Source organism: Apis cerana, linkage group LG2 (assembly GCF_029169275.1).
Source record: "Apis cerana isolate GH-2021 linkage group LG2, AcerK_1.0, whole genome shotgun sequence".
Taxonomy (NCBI): Eukaryota; Metazoa; Arthropoda; class Insecta; order Hymenoptera; family Apidae; genus Apis; species Apis cerana.
In genome coordinates, this window is record NC_083853.1 from 9,535,343 (window position 1) to 9,562,363 (window position 27,021).

The following is a 27,021-nucleotide window of genomic DNA, read 5'->3' on the forward strand; positions in this document are numbered from 1 at the left end:
GCAGGTTCTCTACGTTAAATTATATTTTAATTATATTTCAAGTATATTTTGATATTGCAAAAATATTTCTTATTCGTTAAATTATACACTATTTACTAATAATTAAATAATAATCTTATTTTTAAATTTATTCGAAAATCATTATTATTCTTAAATTATTCTTATAAATTCAGATTTAAACATTGTAATTATTTTTTATGTTCAAAGTTGTACGTAATTAATACGTGATACATTTAGTTGTTTTGTAATTAATTCACAAAACTGTAATTACAAGTATGCATATTTAATTTTTTGTTCAATATTTTTTTAAATATATTAGTCAAATTCAAAATAAAGTATTTACATTCTTTTTTAGAACGATGAAATCCCAAACTTGTCAAATAAACCATATTTTTAAAAAAACTTGTGATTAAACAATAACATAAAAAAAAACGAAATTTAACCATTAAAAGTTTCAAAATTCTATTAGAACCGCAATAAAACTTAATGTAGTTCATTACACTTTTAAAATTAAATATTTCATTAATGATTAATGTAATAAGAATTCCTTGCATATTAAAAAATATGATAAAACGTTTACCTTCTTTTCATATTAATAATCAAGAAGCAATATTATTTGATCTTTAGGATTTAATTTATAATCAGAAATCATACGGTTATTATCCATATAAATTCCTCGAAGCCAAAGTTTCATTCTCTCTGGTTTCCAACTATGATCTGTTTCATCCAATAATTTGGATATCTTTTGCTTTAAATATCCAACTGTTTCTAAATGTGAAATTGGAACTTTTAAATGTGATCCTTCCAGTCTATATACTGTTACAACCGATTGACATCTACACACTAATATAATTTACAATAAAGTATGTAAAAAATATATATTTTACTATTTAAAAATATATTACAATCACGTTTAGAGATCATTATTTCACTTCAATCTATTTAACTGCAATTTTAATCAGGAAATATCATACATCATAAATAATAATTCACATGAGCTATAATTTTAAATTTTATTGAAATTAAAATATAAAAGAAATTAGATACATATCATATTCAAAGAGATTTTCTTTTCGTATACAACTTCTCATTATTTCCATATACTTATAAATTTACACATACATACATATATGTATATATATATATAATATATAACGTATGTAACATATAACATACAATTTTATGTATAGATATTTTATTATTTAATTAAATATAACATATAATATAATATAATATTTGTTTTATAAATTCAAGAATTTCTAAATTGTTGATGAAAATCGAGCGTTTGATCTAGACATTACCGGTAGAATCGTCGCGTAATCTTCGAGTATACTTCTCGCAGTCTCGTTATCCGTATTTCCCGTGACATTTTTAGGTCTCATACAGCGTACCAACTGTCGAGCTTTCATGAGACAGTCGACATTTTGTTGTATCATTTCCGTAGAAAATATTTCGTACGTGTAATTCAGTAACTTTTCAACGATACAATCGAGAATCTTATCTTTCGGTATTCCTTCATAGACATTTTCCGAGCACTCTTTGATCATTTTGTTCATCCATCCCCAATTTTCCCAATCTTCGTCATATTTTACATGCTGATTTTCCAATTGCCATATTAACTGAGCACGAAATCTATAAAATTACGGGAAAAAATTAGTGATTTCAAAATAATTGTTTATTTAAATTATAAATTGTATTAATTGTTGAAGTGTGTTGTAATTCAATTTTTAAATTTATAAGCATTAAAAAACAAATGACTATCCAATACTTAAAACTAAAAAACATTCCAATTTTTAACATAATGTGAATATAAATGTTGAAAATATAATTTTTATATCATATCATATATAAATACGAGGATATAAAGTTGCATAGAAATTTAATTTTACTCAGATCATTACTGTGATAATAAATATACTAGTTCACGTGTAATTGAGCTTTTAAGAATACGCTTAATAATGAAATTAAAAGAAAGAGAAGTGCGTCTCATATTTTTCCGCAACTCGTTTAAACCAGAAACCGGAAACGGTAAAGTTTCAGAGATGCTTACCCCCAATCCAGCGGATTCTTCTCGAACTTCACATTTTTAAGGTTTCTGAGTTGTTGGAACATATTGTAATCGATGATTTTTATTTGATTGTAATCAAAATAGAAATTTTCCAAATTGGGAAGCAGCGTGAATACGACGTAGTCGATTACAGTGATGTAATTGAACGATAGATCCAAGGTTTTTAAATTATACATGTTCATAAACCAATTACCAGGCACGATTCTCAATTTGTTGTCCCACAACAGTAAATTCTCTAATTTTGTGAGGCCAATAAACGCCAAAGAATCTATAGTCTCTATACCTGATCCGTGTAGATCCAAAGTTACGAGAGTCGCGCCGAATCTTGCGAAACTATGCCTGTAAGTAATGTAATTTTCCAATTTACGTTTCATTTTTTTTTATTTATTTTTATCGTTACTTTCTTTATTCAAAATATTTCAGATACGCGCACAATTGTCATATATTTATTTAAATGATTTATCTTTCTAATTTATCTAATTCATCTAATTATTTTTTTAAAAATTTTTATTAAATTTAAACTATTTCCGTTAAATACGAACGAAGAGATAAGTATATTAAATTAATATATAAATTAAGCTAATACAGTATAGATAAATAATACAAGTATATAAATTCTCTTCTTCTTACCCGGGAACATTAGATATTCTCGAATCCGAAATCTCTATATTCGTAGTATTGGTTCTCGCTTTGTTCAACGCATTTAAATTCGTTAGTTCCGTGCAACGGAACATCTCATTTTTATACTGTGAATCGATTATGATTTGACAGTTGATCTCGTCCGCCGCGATGTTTGCCAATAGATTAAAGATGAAAAATACATTTAACAAATGCTTCATGATTCCCGTGAAACAGAATACCGACGTCGAGTACAAGCGTTCAATTAACTGCACGTTTCTGATATTTCAACCGATGCGCAACTGAATACGCGTGGGCGGCGTATCCTTCGACTCCCGTTTTCCTCTTTTGATAAGAGAATCGGACTACGTTTTAATCCAATTAAAAAAGTCGCATAAAGAATAAAGACATCATCGTACGCTCATATTATTTTATTTTACTTCATCGATTTAGCGAATCTGATTTTTATCTTTTTGAATCCATGAAAGAGAGAATCTTATCTAGTACGAATGAAATATTTCTCTCTTAATAAGTATCGTTTTATGTATATATATATAAAAAAAAAAGAAATTTTTATTAATTATCAAATGCTTAAAAGAGATTCATTAATCTTCGGTATCCATCGACATATCTATCATTTCATAGTGATAATAAGACACACGATATATCTGATCCATGTATTAAAGGATGGAGGTATTTCAAGAGGGGATGATAAAAGATAGCATTGGTAAAAACAACGTTTATTGTCGTACATACATACATGGATACACAACTCAGACGTTAACATTGATAAACAATACATTCATTTGTTGCTAATGAGAACGTTGATGAATCGATGATCGAGTATGCGAAAATGGGATCATGTTCCGTTCGTTCGATCACATTCATGCCTGAGCAACCGATTCTTCTAAACGAATTTCTGGAAAGCGGTGAACAACGGTTCCTCCAACACGCACACGCACAAAATACGTATATAAACAATTAACATTTCCGTTCGTTCGTGTTCGAAAATAACTGTACAATTATTTGTGTTCGGCAGTGTGACAATATCGGACTTTCAAAAACGAATATTCATCGATTTTCGATACCGCGCTTCCTATACGTGTAATCTGGCAACGACAACGGGATATTATAAATCGATAAAACGATCATTGATCACTGATAAAACTGCTCGCGTTTTATCACGATTTATAATATCGATCGTATACAGCTATAGTTATTGTCATAAAAACCGTTCGTTATTTTTGCATCACAAAAAACGATATACAAACGATTCAACACGATCTCGCATCACGTGTACAACACCTACAAGTCCCGAAGATTGTGCGTGCACTTTACTACACGATAGAAGCGTCGATTTCTCGGTTCGGAGATAAAAAATATAAAAACATTGTCGATGAACCTGAACCATGATATCTAACCTAAAAAGTAACGAAGGCTACTTAGGATAGGATGGGTTTCTTTCTCGAGATATCGCTTTTTCCCCCTTCCTCGTTTCCTTTTTCCCCCCCCCTCTTATTTCTGTTTAATCTCTATGATGAAAAGTGATTTGTACTCTTTCGTACATTCGAAACGATCGACCGTTTACGAGCTACAGATCACTATCACTAGGAAAGTGAACATTAATCCTACGCAGTTTAATCGCGAGTGTTGTCGCAGCGACGTGACGCTATTCTGAACGCTCAGTTGGGTCGGCGTAGAATGCGCTGGCGCAGGTGCGAGCGCCGGATATGATGAAACTTTCGCTTTTTTCATCGTAACATCCGTCAAAGCGTTCGAAATGTTTCTCTTCAATACTGGCGTTATGTGACCCACATTCCCGATATTTTTCGACAATGAACCACCTTCCCGCCCGTATCCATGGTGCTTCCCCTTTTTGTCCATTTGCTTCTTCGATCCGTATTTATCCGTGAAGTCTGTGTTGTGACGGATAGGTATCGAAGTTGTTCTCGTTAAATGTAACTCTGTAATCAATTTCATCGAACCAATTGAATTTTTCTACCATATTTCACACCATAAATAGAACATCAAGATTTGTATCATCCACTGAAAATTGAACTTCTGATCTTTTCGATTCTCTCCCTCTGATACATAAATCTCGTTTTATAGTGCACGGGAAACGTAATAACCGATATAATTGCTTTCCGCGGAAAGGTGTCTGGGAAAGTCGTGGACTAAGGGTTTTCAAGCGTGAAAATCCAGAACAGTAATCCGGACAAAACGTAGAAGTCGAAAGCGCGTTTACCTTGTAATCTTATCGTTCCCTCAGCCTTGCCAAGTAAATTCTCCGCGGAACAGGTGTAGCTGCCGAAATCGTCCCTGCTCAATCTCCTGACGGTCAGGTTCAACTGATACGAATAATCATTCAACGAAATCTCCGTTAGATCATGTTTCTCGTCCGATAATAATTTCATACCTGCAATCGACCGCCAGTTTGAAGTTAGTTTACATTATCCGTCAGGCATGAAATGGTTCCTTCCAGAAGAATAACTTCATCTTTCGTAGACATAACAACAATATTTCTTTACCCGATGATCGTTTAATCTTTTTTTTTTTTTCTCATAATTTACTTCTAAAGAAAAAAGATCTATTACATGTGCGGCGTTATTATTATTACTAGATATTAGAAGACAACAAAATGAGACATTTTCCACATCCTATACTACAATGATGATCACAGAAGATAAAGCGTTATTCATATGTATCGAGATGTACGTTCACAAATGGGAAAAATTCTCACGCTGTATCTGCGCAAAATTTGGAAACGTTTGGTTCCAGAAAATTTATAGCAAGATGATATACTCGGGGAACATTCGTCCACTCGGGTGCACGATCGTTATAGAAACGATCGTGGTCAGACATGGGAAAGACATTGAGAAATAACACGCGCGATATTATTATGCTCACCATCGTCTCTGTACCATGTATTTAGCGCTTTCGGCCAAGACTCAACGTAGCAATGAAGAACGACGTCGCTGTTAGCAGGTGCCGCTACTAATTGGTTCGAGACTTTAATCAGCGGTTTAACTGCGTCGGAGAAAACTATAATTAATCATTTGGAAGTTTCTTCCTCGGTGTGCCCGCCAATTTAACGGGCCTGCCACTTTACTTACATCGTACGTTCACGTAATATCGTTTGCTGACCGTTGGCGGGACGCCGTTCGACGCGATGCAAAGGTAAGAGCCCATCTCCTGCCGCAGAATACCCTTCAGATGTAGTTGCTCCCCTTCGTACGACTTTACTGCGTCAAGCATTATCAGTGGGTCACATGAAACACGTAGATATAGGTAAAAATGTAATATAATGCGTGTTAATTCATATTATCGTTGTATCGAATGTATGGAAAATTTTTAATTTTCAATGCTAAAGAAAAGAGCGGATCTTTTTTTTCTTTTCTTTTTCCTAACTTAAAATCCACCATATTCTTCCCCTTCTAACAAACTCGGGTTTTTCGTGAGCCGGGCTAGCTTTAACTTTTCACTATTTCAAATTCTCTGGCTCACTTATTTTGTTATCAGTAAGATAGTTTTAGGGGACAAAAGTTAACACTTTGTTAACGTCTATCGTTAACGCAATTTCTTTTTTTTTTAAAGAAGACTCAAGATTATCGATTTCTTCTAAAAATTGTTAATACGAATTTATCCCCGTTTTAATATCGCGTGAATAAATTTTTATTTGCGGTTTCCGGTGGAACGCAACGAGGAGGAGGTGGAGAAACGAGGGTGGTTTCGGTTGAGCTCATTAAGGGGGCCGAAACAACGAGAGTACTACTCCCCCATGATACGTTTTGGGGAAGATCGTCGAATTGGCGGGCACGATATAGATTCTGAGTGGTAGACACTTTCGCGGCGCAGTGTACACAGCGAATATTGCAATCGGGTATGCGAATCGATGGGGTCGGCGAAGAGGAAATATATGTAAAGTCAACATCCATCACTCACTGTTAGAAAGGCTAATCGGCTGGTTGATTTTCTACGGAACGCGATGGACCAGACGTGATCACGCTTTCGCGTTGATACGTTCAATGAATATCTCGATAAAATTGAATAGAAATACTTGGGCTAATATTTATTTATCTATCTGTTTATCAATCGCTTAGCTGCGAAAATAAGTTCGTGCCAATCTAATGTTTTTAATTAATCAATAAAGATTATTATTTTATCGACTCATTATTTCTATTCATTTACTTATTAGTTTAGTAATAGTTTCGTAGATTTATATAAAGTGTTTCGTAGAATTTTATAATACCAAATTGTGACGTTTCTCTTCTCATTAGATAATTAACTTTTTTCGGTGTACATGTAAAGTCAGTCTTTGCCAGTATTTTATGAGAAAATTCTTGAAAAATTTCTCTATTTTGAAAAATTTAATTTTTATGAAAATTTATGCGTATGTAGAATATAATGGATTATATAACAGAATAATTTATTCTTTCATTTTCATTTTCATGAAAAGAAAACTTCTTTGAGAAAGAAAACAAAAATAAGCACAAATAAGCTTCAAGCTTCAAGGATTAATTTCACTTTTTCGAAGTGATATTTCTAATTAAAAAAAAAAAAAAAAAAAAAAAATTGTCCACGTAATGTGTTTCACATAATTTACACGTGTGTTGTCAAAATTAATAAATACGAGTATAGAAAATTATAATATGCTATAGCTACATATTAATTTAAAATAATTGGATATAAAAATAAATCCATTCGAATTAATTTATATTATTTAAGACGGTGGATGACATATCGGATCCGTAAAGTTTGGCCGAATCGCTGATTGAACGAAGTAATTCTAAAGGTCAGCAGTGGGAACTGTCAGGAATCATATTTCTCGAAAATGTTACCTGGTTGAACACCGTGCTCTGTTCGAAGAGTAATATTTCGTCCGTCTTCCCGCCGCCAAGTGACCACCGGTTTCGGTGTTCCGGTGGCTCGACACCGTAATCGCAGATCACTCTTCTCTTTCGCAGTTAGGAGGTCGGCCGAGTCGTCCAAATCCATGATATCGGGCGGTATCACGACCGTCATGTGACCAGTCTGCACAAAGATCGTTACAAACTATCATATACTACCATTTGTCTGCTCTCAGAGAAGATTCTCTGACCCGTAGCGTTTAAGCTTCCTCCCCTTTCTCTCCCTCTCTCGAACATTTAAATCAAGCTTAACCCGTGGATTCAAACCTCAACAAATATGACTGACTTCCGGGGAAGACTCGTCTTTAATCTAGGTTTATCATCGAAAAAAAAAAAAAAAGAAGAATAACTGTAAAGCGTAACCATAACCGGAAGCAGAACGAGAAAAACGAATCACCTCGTATTTTTATATATTTATTTTCTCTGTTTTTCATTCGCTCCTCTTCGTGATCAAATTTTTATTTAATTTTGTCGATATTTAAGTGATGGTAATATTTTCGATCGTGTCGACGATATTGCATCCAAACGTTTATACCGCATGTTTACGCTTCGACGAAATATTTCTTTCGCATTTCATTTTCATATCAAATTTTTACAGCTTCTGCTGTAAAAGTTTCTGATTGAACGATACGAAACGCAATAAATATAATTGGATCTAATTAATTAGCATGTAAATGCTATGCGAAAATTCAATGTGGCGTGCGAATACGTACTTTACCATTGTGTGGAATACAACATCGAAATAATTTTTTCACGAAAAGAAGAACGTTGCAAAAGAAATGATGTGTCATTAAAACGTTACTATGTATATATATACATACATACGTATATATACGAGACACATACAAGTATAATAATCATGGACGAAGACGAACAGCACTAACCTGACTCCTCATAGGATCCGTATTAACCTGACACATGTACGTGCCAGAGTCGTTCGGTTGGACGTTGGTCACGTGCAGTTTCCACGTGTTATGTCCATTGTGAGTGACAGACAACCGTGGGTTTTGAGCGACCATGTGCGTATGAATGGCCAGGATAGCTTTGGAGTCGGACTTCATCCAGGCGACCTGCATAATATAATCACGGGGGCATGAACGTTCCCGTGCAGTTTCAGCAACCGATTATAAATCCTGCCCGCATTACTTACGCCGTTCAACCCTTTATAATACCACCGTTTTAGAATTAGTTTGTTATGAATGATGCTTCTTGTTCCATCTAGAGAATAAGAGGATGTATGTATGCGCGTACGTATCCGCATAGATACACGTTCTCGTTTATGTAATACGTTTGTTTTCCATGGGTGAAGGATGAAGGAATAAGAATGACGCGTTTCCCAACTCGAATTCACCAAGAGCGATAGCTCGAGTTGTAGATCGTTTATCGAAATAAAGTCACTGGATATTACTTTGCTTACTTTCTTGATTAGCCAGTTAAAGTTGTCCCCGTTAGAGCCGAGGGCTACCACGTTTAAAGTAGCCTTATTACCCTTTTCTTACCCTCGAATTCTCCCGCCCTCCCGTTTACGAGGGTATGAATAATAAATTTCGAGAAGGGAATTTTCATTGGATAAATGTTTTCAATACGGACGGATGTGAATAAACTATTTTTCCGCTGGCGATGCTTGCTTGTTTGCTTGGTTGGACGTGAAAAAAAAAAAAGAAAAGAGAGAGAAAAAATTAAAAAAGGGGAAACAAAGAAATTTACTCTTCCCAGGCCGTTACGTTAAGATAAATAAAAATATATTTACAGACGCGCGAATTATATATATTTTAAGCGATATATGAGAACAAGTTTCCCCCTGCGCGAACATAAAATGTTTCCTCCGATTTTCCTTTTGCATTCATGAATTCTGAACATAAATGCGACCGTTAAGTCTCGGAACGTAAATATTATACCGCAATAAGAAAAGAGACTGGAGAAAAAAAGACTCGTATTACAGCGTAATTCAACTCTTATTCCCCATTTGTTCTTACCCTCGAAACGAACAATGTCGAAATTAAAGGAATATCTCTTTACTATGCTAGAAGAAAAAGAAAATTAATAATAATAATAATAACAACAACAATAAAATGGTAACGTAAAAAGTGGAAACAGACAGTGACGATTTTCCCAATTATCGTACGAAATCGATCACAATTTAGTCGGGATATAAGTCTGAAAATTCATTTGTACGTTTATCTCTACCAGAAACGTAATTATTTACTTGAGGATCCCGGCGCGAGTGAATGAACACTGTTATTGGATTCCAGGATTCAAATTCCAATCGGTGATCGCACTTCCCCCTTGATCCCGTTTGGTACGAACATACTTCCTGCGTGCTCGATCTGTCGTATTTCAAACGATGGTTCTATTGAACGGGTGAAAGGGCTTTTAAATCCATGGAACAAAAGCGGCGTTTTGATCCAACAGCAATGGAATTTAAGGTGTGCATAAATAACGCTGATGGACTGTTCTCGCCCGCCGGAATAATTCTACCTGTTGGGAAAAATTTTTCACGCGAACAATCGGGGATCGAATCCCGTCCACCAAAACATTTGTTATATCATACGCGTTTAGAATGACATTGAATCGACGAAAATGCATTATCCATCGATGCAGCATAGAATAAACGTATGTCGATCGATGATGCGTGCGCGTATGCACGATCGTTTAGAATAATAATTACCCTCGAATCCAATCTCGAAAAATGAATTTCGCAAAACATCTCGAATCCGATATATGTATATATATATAGATTTTCTTTTTCATTTTCTATATAAAAAATTGTTGTAATAAAAAAATTGTTTACATCTTAACACTTGATCCCCAAATTTGGTACAAAGTTGTTCCACTTTTAAAACAGAAAGAAATGTCGAGGAAGAAAGAGAAAGGGGAAAGGATGCTATTGGACTGGTAGAAATCAGACCCATTCATGTTGTACGGTATATTAGCGACTCTGATTTATGTCTCTTCTTTCGAGCTTCCTTTCTTTCCTCCGGATACTCCCTGCTCGCCGTAACATTCGGATTCCCTATGCTTCTACTTTTTCAAGTTCTCCTTTTTCTTCTCCTTCTCCTTCTTCTTCTCCTCTTCTTCTTCTTCTTCTTCGCCACCTCCTTCTTTTTCTTTCCGCCACTCTTGTGTCCCTTTCCATCCCTCTGGCAGGACGAAATCCTCTGAACACGCGCCAAGAGCGTTTCATCTCGCGATAGAAGCGATTGTCGATTCGAGCGCGCAATCAAACTTGGACTTCTTCTCGAAAGTGAATTACTCGGCAGGTCTGTCCCGCAAGGGGCTTTGGACGGAACTGTGGGTGTGGATCGACGAAAGTGCAAACCTACGTGCTTTGTCATAATCGACGCCACACGTGTGCGCTTCGATCGTATTTCCCCATTCGCAACGAAGCAAGATAATTACGTAAAAAAGAAAAAAAACAGAGAAAACCTAGGCAAAATGCAAATAATAATATATATCTTGGCGAAAATGTAATATACAACTTGTTTATTCTAACTATCATTGTTCGATTTTACACGATCATCAGGATTACAAGGGTCGAAGGTTATTTACGAGTTAAGAAAGGAAAGCTAAATAAATAAAACGATATATATCTTGACAAATAAATTGATCACCATTGTTCGATTTTACACGATCATCAGGATTACAAGGGTCGAAGGTACTATTTACGAAAGCACGAGTTAAGCCACTTACTTACGATTTCGTAAACCCTCTTCCGTTGCCCCTAATCGACTTACTAATTATACCTACACGTGAATGCAATTACCTTGTAAGATTGAAGATGATTAACGACGCAGGTGAAGGAGACGTCACGACCTTGAATGACCGTATGATTCTCCAGAAGTGCTAGAAATTCTGGCTGGATCTCAGACTTTGGCATCGCTTGACCTAGAGTACGGGCAAGTTTAAATTAACGATCGTTGGATTAATGATCCGGTAACGTTGCATCTAATTAATTTAAGGTTTATACACGAACACGCCCCTGTGAACGAAAAACAACGCGCTGCCGACAACGTGGCATAAGTTCGGATGACACTCGCGAAATCTGCAGTTTCACTAACCGGGACCCGATATTGATTCCTTTAATCTTTTACATCTCTCTTAACCAGTTTAATCTACCTCGTCATGCATACCGCTTCCCTATATAGATTCATAGGGGCTGCACGAGGCAAAGTTATGGGGCAATAATTCTTTTTCCGCCGGTTATTCAGATTTAGTTTCTCTTCTTTGTTCGACCGAGCTTTTTGTGTCGCGTGGCGCGTGCACGTCGTCGAGGGTTGAAGAAAAGAGAGAGAGAAAGAGAAAAAAGAAAGATATTAGTAACGACAAGGCTTAAACCGTAGAAATCTTCGATATTATAATAAATCGTTCCACGATCGAATGGAAAAACGAATTCTCGAATCGAGTGCGTATATATGTGTGTGTGTGTGTGTGTCTGTCGCTCGTAATCAGAGAGAAGAAACGAGAAATTGGATATCAAACGAATATTTCGGGGGCGGGAAACAAGAGAGCAAAGTAACGTTTAGCCGCGCAACGTTCTTGTAATTTCTACCCCACGTTCACCTTGAGAGCGGGAATGCTTTTACGGAAGCTCTGGAGACTTCCGATAGTGCTTTTAGGGGCATTTTATTTGATTCTTACCGAAAAGTGGAGCAAAGAAACATGGAGAGAAGAAGAAGGGAGTGGGGTAAGAGACGATGCTATTACGGATACAAGAGATTCGTTCGTATCATTTTGTAGGGATTAAAAAACTTGTAACTTTCGTGCCCGTATCCCCGGCCAATTCAAACTTGGTCTCCTACACCTCTTCGCATTGGTGTGCCGGGATGATTGGGTGAGGAGTGGTACTCGGTACAGCTTTTAAGTATAACAGAGGAGAATATCTCATTTGATTCTTACCGAAACTCGAGTAAAGGAAGGCGGCGAGGAAAAAGCAAAGAGCAATGTCCCGCGATGCCATACCATAGAGCAAGCCATACACCATACGTACTGCAACAGAAATTAATTATTATTCAAATAGAAACAATTTTTTCCCTTTATTTTATCATCTTTCTTTGTTTCATTTCGCGATAGAAAAGAACGAATAAAATCTCCTCGTTAATTCTCACGCTAGTATTCACCCTTGTCATGAATCATCGTTATCGGTTTAAATTTATCGCATCGTATACTTTTTAATAAATGTCCTTATCCCTATATAAAGCTGTAAAAGCAGGAATTATATTCGAAACACCCCAAGACGATTAATTAGCTTGATCCAAACCTTTGCGATCTACAACGATTGACGTTCATCGTACGTAAAATCCGAATCATTCCGAGTGATTATCGTAACTTTCCTCCCCCGAAAAGAAGCACACACGGATACGTACATACATACATACATATACATGGCAATCCGTGGAGAAAGAAGATGGAAAAGACCGAGAGGAGAGAAGTGGCATAATGCGACGGAGAGAAAGGCAGAGCGAAGAATTTCGCATGGACGTTGGTTCGTCGTAGCGGATTCGAAGGGGGTGGTGGCGCGGGGTCAAGTTGAATCGCGTGAATATTAACTCGACAGTTGGTCGCCACATAAACGCCAACCGTTGATATATCCTATCCTCACCCTACTGCAGCCAGCACCGCAATAATACTCGAATGGGTGGGTGGCTGCTGCCTCCGCTCTCTTCCCTTTTCAGTCGCCACCCTTCGGCCGAGTATCCTCCGCGACCCCACCGAGGCGATGCCAGACGAAACCCGCGCGAAATACGCACACTCGCCGGTTGGCCGTTGGGGCCAACGTTTGCACGTAGAGACCGGTCAAATGAAAATTTCCCTCGTGCCGAAGCCTACCCTTTATGACTTCGGCCCACCTTCTCTTTCCATCGCTGGAAATTACGCGGCCGCGGCTGCGCTATTTATACTTGAATTTCGTGGGGCAAGGGCGCGAGTGGGGCGGGCTCCAGGTGGGATGAATAGACGCGACAACACGCGCTTCGTATTTTTAATACCCGATAACTCGGAGTTCCAACGGGGAAGAAGAGGTTAGGGAGAAAGTCGTTGTAAAGAGACACGTACACGTCGAAAAGTGGACGATATAAAACGAATTTGCAATTGATCGTTTATCGCAGAGCCTCTTCAACGAGAGCCTGTTATCTTTCACTCGAGTTTCCACCTATCGTTAATAACATACTACGTATACAATATTTATCGTTTATATATATATAAATATGCATTTTATGCAGTAAGGTTAAAATTCGTTTTGCTTACTTATCGAGCGGATATGATATTGGCCCCCTGAAAAAAAGAATATATATATATAACGTGGTGGAGCGTTAATATCGTCTGAAATATTAAAAGAAATTTCTTTGATAAACACGGTATAGAAGGGGGATAGAACGAACGTCGGTGACAAACGCGGTGGCACGCGTATATTCGACGGGAGTTGGTGGGAGGAGGGAGCAAATGAAAGTGCGGGAGCTCGTACGAAGTTAAACCTTTAAAAATTCGCCCGCGCTTTTCCTCGTACGTAACCCCATAACGTCGTCGTGGACAGACGAAAATTACGGTAGCGCCGACACTGTGAACCACGACGGCCGACATGCATACATATTCCCGTTAAACAGTTCTACGAAAGTGCATCGCGTTTCACTGGACCGCCGCTTTTTAGGTGGATGTACGAGGCAGCCGAGTGGTGGCCATCAAGCCTTGCGACCGCTTTTTGTTGCTATCCCTCCCCCTTTCCCTCCCCTGTTTTTACAATATTTACAGAAGGACAACATCGTAACCGAGAACAAGGAGAGAAAAAAAGCTTTTAGCGATTACGTTTTCGCCCGGTGATTCCGGGCGAGGTGAATTGTCACGAGAGGGAGGAGGGATGTTGTACGCGGGGACATAAGCGCAATTAGCAATCGTTTCGCGGTTTCGAGAAAAGGAAGAAAGAATTCCAGAGCGAGCAATTAATCAGGCTTGGAAATTGCCACTGTATTACAGGCCGGTTAAACTTTGAATCATTTGCAGTTTTTTATTTTTCTTTTCTTTTCTCTCTCTGTTTTGGTCGATTAGTTCGAACCATGTTTCCTCCATGCTTTCATCGAAACGATACGCGTGTACCAGCGAACGAGATTGGAGATATCGGGATCGGGAGGCCGATGATTCGATAATTGTTTCGATTATTTGGCAGAATTCCTGAGCATCTCGAGCTCGATTCGCATATATATTTCGAGAATATAGAATTCAGGTATTCCGAACGTGGCTATTTACCTGGAACGTGAATATAATTAAATGCAAAACAGTATCACGCGATCTTTTGAATATCCGTCATTAGCTGTACCATAGCAAATTAAACATCGAAACACCAATTTCCGCGCAGAGCATACATTTGCACATCTATCCAAAGTGTATGTACAGAGTATTATAAACGCGCGGACGAGAATTGCATGCTGTATTACCGGGAGAATAACAGGCAACGAGTGTCTCTCTGAGGGATCCAATGAGCCGTTCCGTTGGTCACTTCTGACTCGAAGGAAACTGGACGTGGTTTGGTTAACCAAAAGCGTCTTTGATTCTCCATATAAATTCCGCCTCTCTCTCTCTTTGAATATTACGTAAAATCTCTTCGTGCATAATTACTAGCCGTATATCAATACCTTAATGTACTCTCTAATGTTTCGGATACAAAAGGGATGAATGTATCAAATATATATATATATATATATATATATATGTAGGTATATATGTATTCATGTATGTCCAATATATTTATTCGAAATATTTAATTGAGAAATAAAAGTTGATTTAAAATTCATTATCATACCTTTAATTATCATACGATAATTAAAAAAAAAGAAAAGAAAAGATAATTAAAAAAAAAAGAATAAAGAAAATATAGAAAACTCTGAAAAATTTTCTGATCATTTCCATTAATTTCGAATAATATTTAAGTCGGACAACGTTGCCGGGATAACGATAAAAAATATTACACACGCGGGAACGAGCGGGTTTTCCCTGAACGTAAAATGCGTCTGGAAAGCTTCGAAGTCTGTTTGGAAGGTCTTAAACGTTAGAGCTTAACCGACACCCACAACAGTACAAGAAGAACACCTCGGTAAGAGAGTACCGAGATGTGTAGGCGAAAAGAAAGTAAAGGGGGAGTGGGAGACGAGAAAAAAAAAAAAGGAAAGGTAACTTCGGTTCTTCCACACATAGCACAGCAACGGCCGCGACTTGTCTTTCCATTCTTTTCTCGACTCTCTCTCTGGCATCGCCCCCTCTTTCTTCTCCACTAGTTTTTCGCAGTTCTCTACCTCTCCTCGTTTTTTCCTTTCTTTCCTTCACTATCCTGACTTCTGAAGCGCGAAAGGAAATAAGAGTCGCTTCATGGCATCGTCTATCCGTTCATTTTACCAGGTTTGCTGTCGGAGCTATTACTTACGAGTTTCCACTTTCTTCCCGAGCTTCGTTTCTGTCTTCGCGTTCTTCGTGCTCCCATTTTCCCCTCTTTCTTCCTCCCTTCACCTTATCCTTTGTCTGCCTCTCATTCTCTCAAGGTATCGTTCTATCGTACACACTTAAAAACCGTACACACTTTTCGAGCACTCTCATCGAATTCTCCCCCCTCGGCCGAAGCTCCTTACCTCGCCAAGTCAGTTCCTTTGCATTCAGCTAATCTTCTCACCGGATTTACTCGTCGAGTTTCTCGTTTTTTGCCAGCAAGAACAAGCAACCTTCGTACTACTAACTAAGCGGCACGAATCTTTCCGCGATGGGAAATGGAAAGAAGAACAACGAAACAGAAGAAGCAGAGGCGTCTCCTTTTTTCCGGGTTTTTGTCAAACATCGATCGATTTTCGCGGTCCCCTTTTCGCCTTGAGAAGAGCCAGAGAATCAGAGATTGGCGCAATCGTGCGCATCCCTCCCTCGTGCAAAAGCCGTGACAAAGTATTATCAACTTGTAATTCGATTTGACTGCAATTCGAACAACTCTCGATGGATAATGTCTACACTTTTGCACGGACATAGCGCTACCTCCATTAGGCATTAGTTTACACGGTACATGTACTTGCCGCAACTCCAACTGGAATACCACACTCGCGCGAGGCGAATCCTGCGAATCGGGCATTTGGTTAATACGACTTAAGTAGGCGCCTCGATCGATTTTAACACCGGTCGAGCTGTTGTTTAAAGGTTGGCCGGGCGTTACAATCAATCCGTTCGAATAATTATCGAAATTTGCACAGAGCATGATACATATACGGAAATTGGTTTGTTGGAACCGGTCGATCCTTTCGATGAAAAATGAAAATCGATCCTCCTTGCCCGTTTCGTAACGAAGTGTACAAAAGGGCTTAACGATTTGCCCCTACCCTCCTTTCCCCTGTAAAATGACCTATAATCCTTAATTGAAGGAAATTTTTATTCCCTTTAAAAAGCTCCGCCCCTTAATGCGAGCAACAAAAGTTTCCACGGCATATTCATTTGCCTTCTTCCAGTGATCTGGGAAAGTGCAACTGTGTGTAGCCCTCCTTTCGGAACGTGTTCCTTCCCCATCTTCTAGGCTCGCCTTCTCGCCTCCTTCTTCGCCTTCCTTTTATCCCACCATTTTCTCTCTTCGCTCCCGGCCTTCTGCTCCCCCCCTCAGCCCGCTGCTCGTTAATGTACCGAAAAGGTACAGGGAAACGTCGATTGGACTATCGATGAGAGTCCAACCCGTAGCCGGAGGAAGCAAACAACTTTTCGGAATTTAGACCGAGCTCCGATATCTACGTATGTATATGCACATTGGTTTACCATTACTTGGAACGTTATTGCACGTGGGGTTAAAGGGTTATCCTGTGGGATCCTGCGCTGTTTAATCTTCCGCGCGGCGGTAGAAAATGGCGCTTTTGTCTTCTGTCTGGGGAAGGGGGTTGGAGCAGTAATTTCGAATCCGTCGGATTTCGACGGCCGGAAACTGGAGATCGAAACTGGAGATCGATATCACCGCGAAAATATAAATTCCAATTTGCATCGAGACTTTCGATAGGCCGATTACAACCGTTTTCAACACCGTTTCTCTCTGTTCGAGTGATACCTACCTACCGATATTCCAGGGATTTTCAAAAGTTAGACACCGACTTTTATTATCGATTAACAAGTTTGCCCGCGATAAAAGTTGGGTCACTTAAGAGGAACGTTTGAAATTCCTCGGTATACGGGGATAACCGTGAAAGTTTCTATAAGCCATTAAGCGGGCACGATCAATGGGAAGAAAGTTGGATTCGATGATGCACAGTCGTTCGGTGAAAACAGCGTCACGCATAGAGAAGAAGAAGAAGAAGAAGAAGAAGAAAGACATCGACGTGAATTCGATATATTATATATATATATAAAGTACACTTTTAATCCGTGTTTAAAGAGGACGCTTTATACCTTTCCCCGCCGACGTGTCCACAAATAACATTTTTTTTTACCTGATGCGGAAGAGGGTGACACAAGAGTGCGATACACCCAGCCAGGCTACCCTTCATCGGATCAACTTCGATACCTCCAACTTTCGTTGGATTTCTGGGAAACGTAATTGACGAAGGCCTAGAGCCTTCCAACTTGCTTTGTTAACGAAACGGGGTGCGATGATGTGAATCGTTAAAATTTTTCACGTGCATCGCCTCGCACGCGAGAAATAATAATTAGCGTCGCTTTAACAGCGTTAAAAAAAAAAAAAAAAAAAAGGGAACGAACAGGCCTTCCTAACTTTTGCACAGAGAAAATTCTCGCTTTATTAAATTTGCCTCAGAACCCGTTGATCCGAACGGATACTCAAAAGCAATTTTATCTTCGTCCTCGCTATCCCCTCCCCATACACGCTCACCTATTCCAAGCTAATAGCCACACCAAGGTAATATTTCATTTTTGATGAGATATCGTGGATTGTGATGTGGGCGCGAACGTGGCATCCCCGTTCCGGAAAACCATTGAATCGGCGCCGTTTTCCTTCCCAACGCCGTGCCTTCTTTTCCTTAATCATTTTTCCACCTTCCCTCGAAATCGAACGGGCGAAAGAAAGAAAGAAAGAAATGAAAAATGATTTCGCGTCGAAATCGGATCTTCGAATACGTCTTACGTGGCAAGGAATGCATACACACGTACACGTTGCATACAGGGGAGGCTTATCGATCGAACGTCTTCGAACGTTAGCCGCGGTATCCGCGGCATCGTTGGACGAGATGCGGCACAAGCACACGTAACGTACCACGAAATGGCAAATTGACTATCGATGAGCAGAAACTGCCACCCACCGAGTAATAGCCGCAGTTAGGTTTGCACGGGTAGAAACTCCTTTCTCCTATTTCTATTCTCTCTCTCTCCACTCGTTCCTTCTCTCGTTCGCGGAGAGAACTTAAGGATTGCGGTTTAAACTGTCTGTAAAGTTGCTTCCACCTTGACTTCGCCCCCTTATGCCTTTCTGTCGCACCGACAGACCATAGTTGGACTTCCCGTTTCCAGCCCGATCCTCGCGTTTACCATATACCAAGGATATACCGTCGTGGATATCGAAACCGAATGTGGCGCGGAAAATATTGGCACGAGGGCCTCGGTGGACCGAAATTCACTCGTGCACTTCCGTCACACCGTAAATTGAATCGAGGGAAATGAGGCACGCGATCGGCAACTGGTGTGGAATCTACTCTGTCCGTGTAGATGCACGAGGCGCGAGTTCGAGAGATCAAGATCGATATATAAAAGTAAGCCAAACAAGATTGATAGAATTACCGTGCCAGAATTTAAAATCGTCTAACCCCTCCCTCCCCGATCTTCCGCCAGGCTGTCATGCGTCTCAAACCCATGCGTCTCTCCCTCCTTCCGGCCGCCGTTACTGTCTATGGAATTTCGACTAGGAATTTCCAGCATCGTGACATTCACTCTCCATACCTCGGATGCGCAGGATTGCATGGAAAATATCGGAATAGATTTTAAGGATTGATGTTTCAATCTCGTCAACAGGGAACCGTGATACGATCGGTTGTTGTACAATGTCACGTGAGAAAGAAGATCGTGCTTGTACGATGAAACGTGTTTATACCCTAATGAATAAAATCAATATGAATATAAGGTATATCCTGATTTCGATATATTTATTTCTCTCTCTCTCTCTCTCTCTCTCTCGACGACAAATAATCATCGAATGGATAAACTTTCTCGACGGAACGTTGCAGGGGATAACGCGCTTTTATTTCCTCGAATTTTGTTAACCGTTTGTTATTCGTGGTCGAAACCGTCGCATCGCGTCTTGCGGTTAACCTCGGTTTTTGCGGCGTTTCACCACCAAAAAGTCACGGCCCTGTGTTTCGCGCATTTTGTCATGCCGTCGAAACGTTACGTTTGACGCGTTCATTAATCACTCGAAACGAAGATGTCAATGCGCGCTTTCGCGTCAGTCAAGTGCGTTCTTTCAAAATGCATATGCTACATCCCGAGAGAGGGATGTTTATCCAGGAACCAGTTTCGAAACTGGTATTGCGTATCCCAGTTGGGTGGTGGTTCAACGACGATCGTGTAAGCGCGCGAAATGGTCAAGATGTAGCGAAACCGAAGAGCTTCTAATCTCACTCGCGCCGTGTGTTTCTCATAGATTCAATTATGACACTGGTTGGGTTTGCACCGTGCATGCATAGCGGTGCAAATTCTCCGAGAGTTCGAAGATCCTTTCGACTCTCCGTGGAGCCGAGTTATCTCCGTGGGGAGAAGCTTACGGCTCATTGTATGAAAGGATCGTTTACGGTAGAAAATGTTTAATCGTGTTCGCGAATTCTCCGTAAATCGTTGTGAAATTATGATATGAATCGTAATTCAGGGAGGGAAGTATTTGATCGTTTGAAAACATGTTTTTTTTCCTCTTCTTTCCCGAATTTTTTTAACGAAAATTTCGTAACGGTTAATCCGTGTTTTCTCTTTTGAAGTTTCTTTTATGGTATATTTGTAGTATTTTCACGATAAAAAGAAAGAATCCGTGATTTTTGACGAGGAACGTTTATTCCATCTGTCGAAATTGAATCGAAATTGAAGTTTAGAAATGGAAATTTTGATCCGTCGAAGATGAAAAATGCTCCGAAGGCAGTTTTTCGTCGATGATCAAAGTATTAATTGCATTATTTCAGACTCACTTGTCAAAGTGTTCGTGATTTATAATATATAATATGATATAACGGAGTCGATAAAAATCAATGAAAAACTTTAGTCCGAGCGAACGAATCGACACATATTCTTTTCTTATCTAACTAAAAATTGAAACGAACATTCCTGAGAAACCAATTTTGAACTGTAACGAATCGGGTATCGAGCAGTTGCAAATAATTAAAAATACAATTGGTGTTGTTTGCAGTTTCTAGTTAAATTAATTATTCGGATATTATTCATTTCATTCGAACTGACTCGATCGATTTGTGTAACGTATTAAATGCGCAGAAATAACGTGTACATATACACATATATATTTGTTAACCGATAAATTAGAAACGTTTCGCTTTATACACAGAATGCACGCGAGTTCGAAGTGTAGAAATAGCTTAGCGAAAATTTTACGGGATGCTAAAATTCTTGTGGTTAATGCAAACTGTTTCCCGACACGGATATATATTTGTTACGTACCTTGTAATTTTGTACATTATCATATCAAGTTAATCTTAAATTAATTAACTCGATTAATCTTAAATTAATTGTCGAACGGATTATCGGGAAGAATTAGCTCGATCGTGTGAACGAAAGTTCCAATCTTTCGAATCTCCGAATCGATGTAATTTGAAGAAATAAAACGAGAAAGGAAAGGAAGCATAGCATAGAATCGACGAGTAACGTTAACGATACATTAATTCGCAAGAGATTAGAATCACGAGTCAGAGGGAATCAGGTCAGCTCCCCGAAGAGTGGCTAAATGGGGTTTAACAGGAAATTAGTGCGAAAAAAGATACATACGTAAAGAGGCTTAGAGGATGCGACGAAGCTGGCACATAGTGCACCGCAGGCACTTTGCAAGACCACGAAATCCTTGTTTCTCCGCTTGCCATAAGTGGAGCCTGGGGATTTATCCAGTATTCGGGTATCAGGTATGCTTCTATACTCTATACCGATCTCCCGTGGTAATAAGGCTTGATGGATTCGTAACAGATCGCGGTCTGGAAATCTATAGGAGGGGTAAAAAAACGGGGAGGATTTCGCGCGTAACTTGTCACGCAAGCGCAATAGGGATAGAAATCGATCGATCGATCGATCGAATTTTCATACAATACGGTAAATTGGTTTTGATATTAACGAACATGAACACGGTGGTAACACGGAAATAGGCCATTATGGATTCTAATACAATAATATGTCAAGTGCGCGGCAAATTATCGGCGAAGCATCTCAACACGGGCACAAATGCAATGGCGAGACGCGCCGCGATTCATACTGGTGCGATGGAATCCGTCGATAATCCGTCAAGGAAGATTAAATGGAAGAGAATAAGGTGGAATCGTTGTCGGTAAAATTTCAGATGGAAACGTAGAAAATCGCTTCAGAAACGGAAATAAAAAATCCCTTGAGGAGGGAGGGAGGGAGAACGTGATCGCGTTTCAACAAACGTTGCGCACGAATTGCCTTCAATCATAAACGTCTGCATCCTAAACGACAGCTTAGTAGTCGGATTTTGAAAGGATCAGACACGGAACTGAGCTCGAGGGGCGGGAAGAGGGAGGGAAGAAGGTGGCGGTGGTGGTGGAAAACGCGAAAGACGAAAACGAAAGAGCGAGAGACGCGAGTTACGCGGTACAAGCGGAACCAACACAGGAAGCTCATTAAGTTGCACCCCGCGGCTGAGCCGTGCACAGAGAGATACACCGGGTGCCCCTTTACCCCGTTCGCTCGCTCGAGAACCCCCACCTGTTTCGCCCGGCCTGTTGTTTGCCTCGATGCGCGACGCACGCCTTCTACGCATTCAGTGTCACCTTCGTTAGGCGACATTGAGAAAAAATTATGATAATGACGATCGTGCCCGAGGGAATTCCCGCACTGCGCTTTTCTCCGAGATTCGAGTGCTTTTCTCTTTTCTCTCTCTCTCTCTCTCTCTCTCTATGTTTCCCCTCAATACCCGTGAGAGATCTCTTTTCTGCCTTCAGCTACCAAGCCCCGCCAAAGCATTCAATCGTTCTACCGGTTAAATAAAAAATTTCGAACAGCCAGAAATACAATATAAAATTCGTATCGCTAGTCACAGATTTCTATCCTGGGAACAAATAAATTCTAAATGAATTCAACTTGGCCAAGTAACGCATTTAGATTTTCCTTTTTTCTTTTTTAATATCTTGTTTTTTTCCCCCCCTTTTTTTTCTTCCTTTGTTTCCTAAGCGAGAACGTGTTCTCTTCTCGCCACGTAGAAAGTCCGATTCAAGAAAAATTTTATTTCCCCGTTGGTTAGCGAGAGAACCTAATTATATCTGCTTGTCGTTCTTACTCAATCAGACACGCGATACGACTCTGTAATGCGAAATTTCACCATTTTCTACCCTTTCGTGGGCTAAATTGAATTCGAATAGTTGCTCTCGCGTCTCAACTTTCACCCAACTATCGTCACTTTAGCCACGAAATCGAGCTCCCTCGATAAACTTCCACTTCCTGCTTTTTTTTCTTTTTTTTTCTTTTCTTTTTTTTTTTTCTTCCATCCATATATCTACGGGCAACGTTTAGACGCCGAGTTCGAGGTCCACAAAGATAAATCTTTGACACCAGAGTGAGGGAGGGGAAAAAAAAGAGGTGCGAGCGTAATAATTACCGGCATCCGTCGATGTATCGAATAGGAGTCGATGGTGAAAATAGGAACGACCAATAACATCTAACGGAGAACAGTATCATCAGTCAATCTGCTGGCACGGCATGTTTATTATGGGCACGAGTTACTGTCGGTGGAACAAATGCCTCTACCGAACGGAAAGCCACTCTAGCCAAACCTGTCCATTATTCCTGTCGTTCACTTTCGTCACTTCCCCTATATAACACCGCTTCTGTCTCGATGCAGCGTGTAGCCCGATGAAAGGGTGCAGAAACAAGCGTACCATTGGTGAAATTAGAAGTGTACGGGCTGCAATAAGGCGGTTCGATTTTCACAGGACACACTAGAGAGAAACGTCGTTGATTAAGCGAGGATCATCGAAGGTTTGTTCTTTTTCTCTCTCTCTCTCTCTTTTTCTTTCTCTTTTTCCTTCCTTTTTCTTTTTCTTTTTTTCTTTTATTAGATTCGTTTATCCGCGCTATTTTCGTTCCTGGAATTTTTTTTATCGCGGAGGTGCGCGATTCGAAACCTTTGAAGGACTTTATGTTTGCCTCGATGAACGTGATCGAATCGGAACAAACATCGTAGTAAAGCTCGATGAAATTAAAGCACCTTTTAATTGGAGAATAACCGTGGGTATAGAATAGCCAATTTCGAAACGCGAAAGAGGGTAAAAAAAAAAAAAAAAAATCGGTTTATCTTTTTTACAACAACTTTCAAAGCGTGTTACGTCATTCGTTTTACGCGCTTCTTGTTTGTCGCGCTGTTGTTTGATCTTTTTGTAATGGTCAGAAATTTTCTACCGCCATTTAATATCTGTTGCCTCCTCCCCCCTCCTCTCCCTTCCGCCTTCCCCTCCCCACTGCAAATGCAATATCACGGGAGTCACGTCGTTATTCGATCCTCTGGATTGCATCTATGCGCAGCTTCTAATATATCTTCTGAATGTACCCTTTTGTTCGAATATACGGTAAATGCGATGCAGTGTAATGTTAATAAAATAAGCCCAATTTACAGAGCGTATCTCGTAAAGAACACTGGTTTAGATATAAAAGCAATTACCCGCTGGAAGGGAGGTTAAGAAAAAAGTAAAGCATGGACGTGAATCAGGATCCATTAATGGTGGCGGTTCTAAGTTGAAATTTGCATTAAAAATTTGAAACCTTTCCATCTATCTTATGTATTTTCATTCTTTGAGAAACTAACCATTGATAAAGAAGAAAAAATTTTTAAGCGGAAAAAGAAAATACTAGAAAAAAATCATTTAGAGATATCTGTTTACGGATTATCCATGCATACCAACAATGTAGAACAAGGGATTGCGTTCTGATGATATTGCGTATCTGGGTTGAAGAATATCTAGAAATCTTCTATTTTGATTGCACGGATGGGAATAAGATATCCGTTTCGCATAAACCTACGTACGAAGAAAATGAGATTTGCTATGCATAGAAAAATAAACTGAACCTTGTTTCCATTTCCTGTTACAACTATATAAAATCCAATAGGCGTTCAACAGGACACATAATGATATTCGAATGGGAAGGATTTATCCATTCCCGTAAATTCCAAATTCTTTCCCATTTTGTCAACAGCTTCATAATTAAGCGAAAAAATAAAAGAAAAAAAAAACTGAGATAAAACGTACGCAGACACGAATCATTACTTTCATCAACGTCGATTCTCCAATTTCACAGATTCTCGAATTTCCCGTGCTAATTATTTCGAAAGTCATTTTATTGCAACGCTACCTGATGAAAAGTGATAAAAAGATAGAGAAAAACAGGATAACGGAAACATCGTAGCAGTTTTATTTAATTCAATCTTGAAAACTTTTAACTAAGAAGGACTTCGTAGACATCACTTACTGCCAGCTTCTCTCCCTCCCTCTCGCTCTCTCTTTTTCTCTTCCTCATCTCCCTCCTATTTCCCTATCCTCATTCCATCCCCATTCCACTTCTCGACCTCGCACTTCCACTATCATCGCGACATTGCCCGAATTTTGAACATTAGTTTGCGAACCATTTAGCACAACTACTCGGTGCTTGCAAGCGTAGTTCGAATCACGGCACATGCATCGGCGTGCAGCTTAAACCGCAATGCTTAGTACCGTAGTGCTCGCTGGTACAGTCATTGTACATTATGCTTGGCGAGTCTTCATCCCTATGGCAAAGTGTATAACAGCATTCATGTAACGTGTGCGAAGATAATTGGAAAAAAGAAACGAAGAGCGCGTAAGTACTTTGAGCAATGCGACGTTGAAATAAAATACGAAGGATATTGCGCAAAAGAAAATTTTTCGTTTTCACGATGATCGTCAAACATACGAAACAATTACAAGTTTCAATATTTTAACTCACTCTGTTTGTAAAATATAATTCTAATTCTCTATTGATATATAGTTTAAACTGTATATCTTAAAATATTCGTGGAATATTACTCTTTTTAACGCTCTTTTCTTTTTCAACAATACGAATTTATAATTGGCCAACGAATTCATAAAAAATAAAATTTTCTCTTATTCTTATTTGATCACATTGCTTATACTTTATATCACTTTTGTAATTTTGTAACAAGATATAAAAGTGCATGCTTGCCACATTCGAATAAACCACGCAAGTCTTTTGATACAAGAAAAAAGGCGCAATTTCACGTTACGCGTAATCGTTTAAAAGCAACACTTATATATAAGTTAATTACTTTGAATGTATGAATTGGTATATATGTTTTTCTAGAAATATTAATTACTTCTTGCTACTAATATTAATTTCAGTTAAATCAGTTAAATCTAAAATGTTTTTGATGTTTTTGTTTTCTTTGTTTCAATCAAATATCATAAAAATTATCAAAAAATTAATTCAAAGAGATATAAATTATAACAAATTTTTCTTATAAGAATATAATTATTTTTATTATTTATTATAATTCTTATAAGATTTTTAAATTTCTTATCTGTTACGTTTTGAATTTTATATCGCAATTTAACATTGTATATTGATTTAAATTCGATATAAATTATTGAATACTAATATTCAGACTTTAAATTATATCTTCCTATTATGTTATAATTTCATAGTATTAAAATAGTATTAAGTCAAGCTATAAAAATAAAATTTAAAAAATATTTCATATCAAAAATATTTCGAGACACTGATTAAAATAAAATTTTTTTTAATAAAAATTGCATTCTTTCAAAGAAATTCTTAATTTAACTGTTTTTTCATGTTTTTCCATTATACCTAAAAAATGTTTAAATTAAAAAGATTTAAGATTAAAAAGAAAAATAATATTACTTACCGCGCATAAACGCGTGACGAAATCTATTATTGGATCTTGTCAGTCAATGATACAATGATCTGAGGGCATAACTGTTGCTCTCCTCGAGAAGATGCTTGGATCAAGTATTGCACAAATATCAAGATGTGACGCGTACCGTACTAACGGACAGACGGTGCACGACTGTGCGCCGAACACCCTTGCAATCTCCCTTTTATAGGCTTTCTCATAGCGCGTCCACTCATACGTCGACTATCGCTACTCCTTTATTCGATTCTTTACCTTCTATTGGATCGTAACAAAAATATATTTTATCGTATTTATAAAATTTCTTTTTCTAAATTAACATAAATATAAAAAGAAATTTAATTATTATAAAGTATAAGAAATTTTTTTTA

The 27,021-nt window shown here is 38.5% G+C and overlaps 2 protein-coding genes across 5 annotated transcripts; both read right to left on the minus strand.

Annotated features, from left to right (window-relative positions):
* Nucleotides 1-999: 999 nt before the first annotated feature.
* On the minus strand, nt 1,000-3,023 carry LOC107996708 (leucine-rich repeat transmembrane neuronal protein 2). Its single transcript, XM_017054880.3, has 3 exons — nt 2,699-3,023; nt 2,051-2,407; nt 1,000-1,632 (listed from the first exon to the last, which is right to left on the minus strand). Exons 1-3 carry the CDS (start codon nt 2,905-2,907, stop codon nt 1,260-1,262), a joined length of 939 nt encoding a protein of 312 aa, XP_016910369.2. The 5' UTR covers nt 2,908-3,023; the 3' UTR covers nt 1,000-1,259.
* Nucleotides 3,024-3,410: 387 nt separating this feature from the next.
* LOC107996922 (lachesin-like) lies at nt 3,411-26,929 on the minus strand. 4 transcript variants are annotated; one of them, XM_017055256.3, is made up of 9 exons: nt 26,645-26,929; nt 12,490-12,579; nt 11,357-11,478; nt 8,478-8,663; nt 7,525-7,717; nt 5,800-5,928; nt 5,594-5,713; nt 4,932-5,102; nt 3,411-4,650 (listed from the first exon to the last, which is right to left on the minus strand). In XM_017055256.3, exons 1-9 carry the CDS (start codon nt 26,649-26,651, stop codon nt 4,271-4,273), a joined length of 1,398 nt encoding a protein of 465 aa, XP_016910745.1. In that variant the 5' UTR covers nt 26,652-26,929; the 3' UTR covers nt 3,411-4,270. The 4 variants fall into 4 exon arrangements, with proteins under 4 accessions (XP_016910745.1, XP_061927020.1, XP_016910746.1 ...); XM_062071036.1 differs by having other exon boundaries at nt 5,594-5,728; XM_017055257.3 differs by lacking the exon at nt 4,932-5,102.
* Between the last annotated feature and the right edge of the window lie 92 nt (nt 26,930-27,021).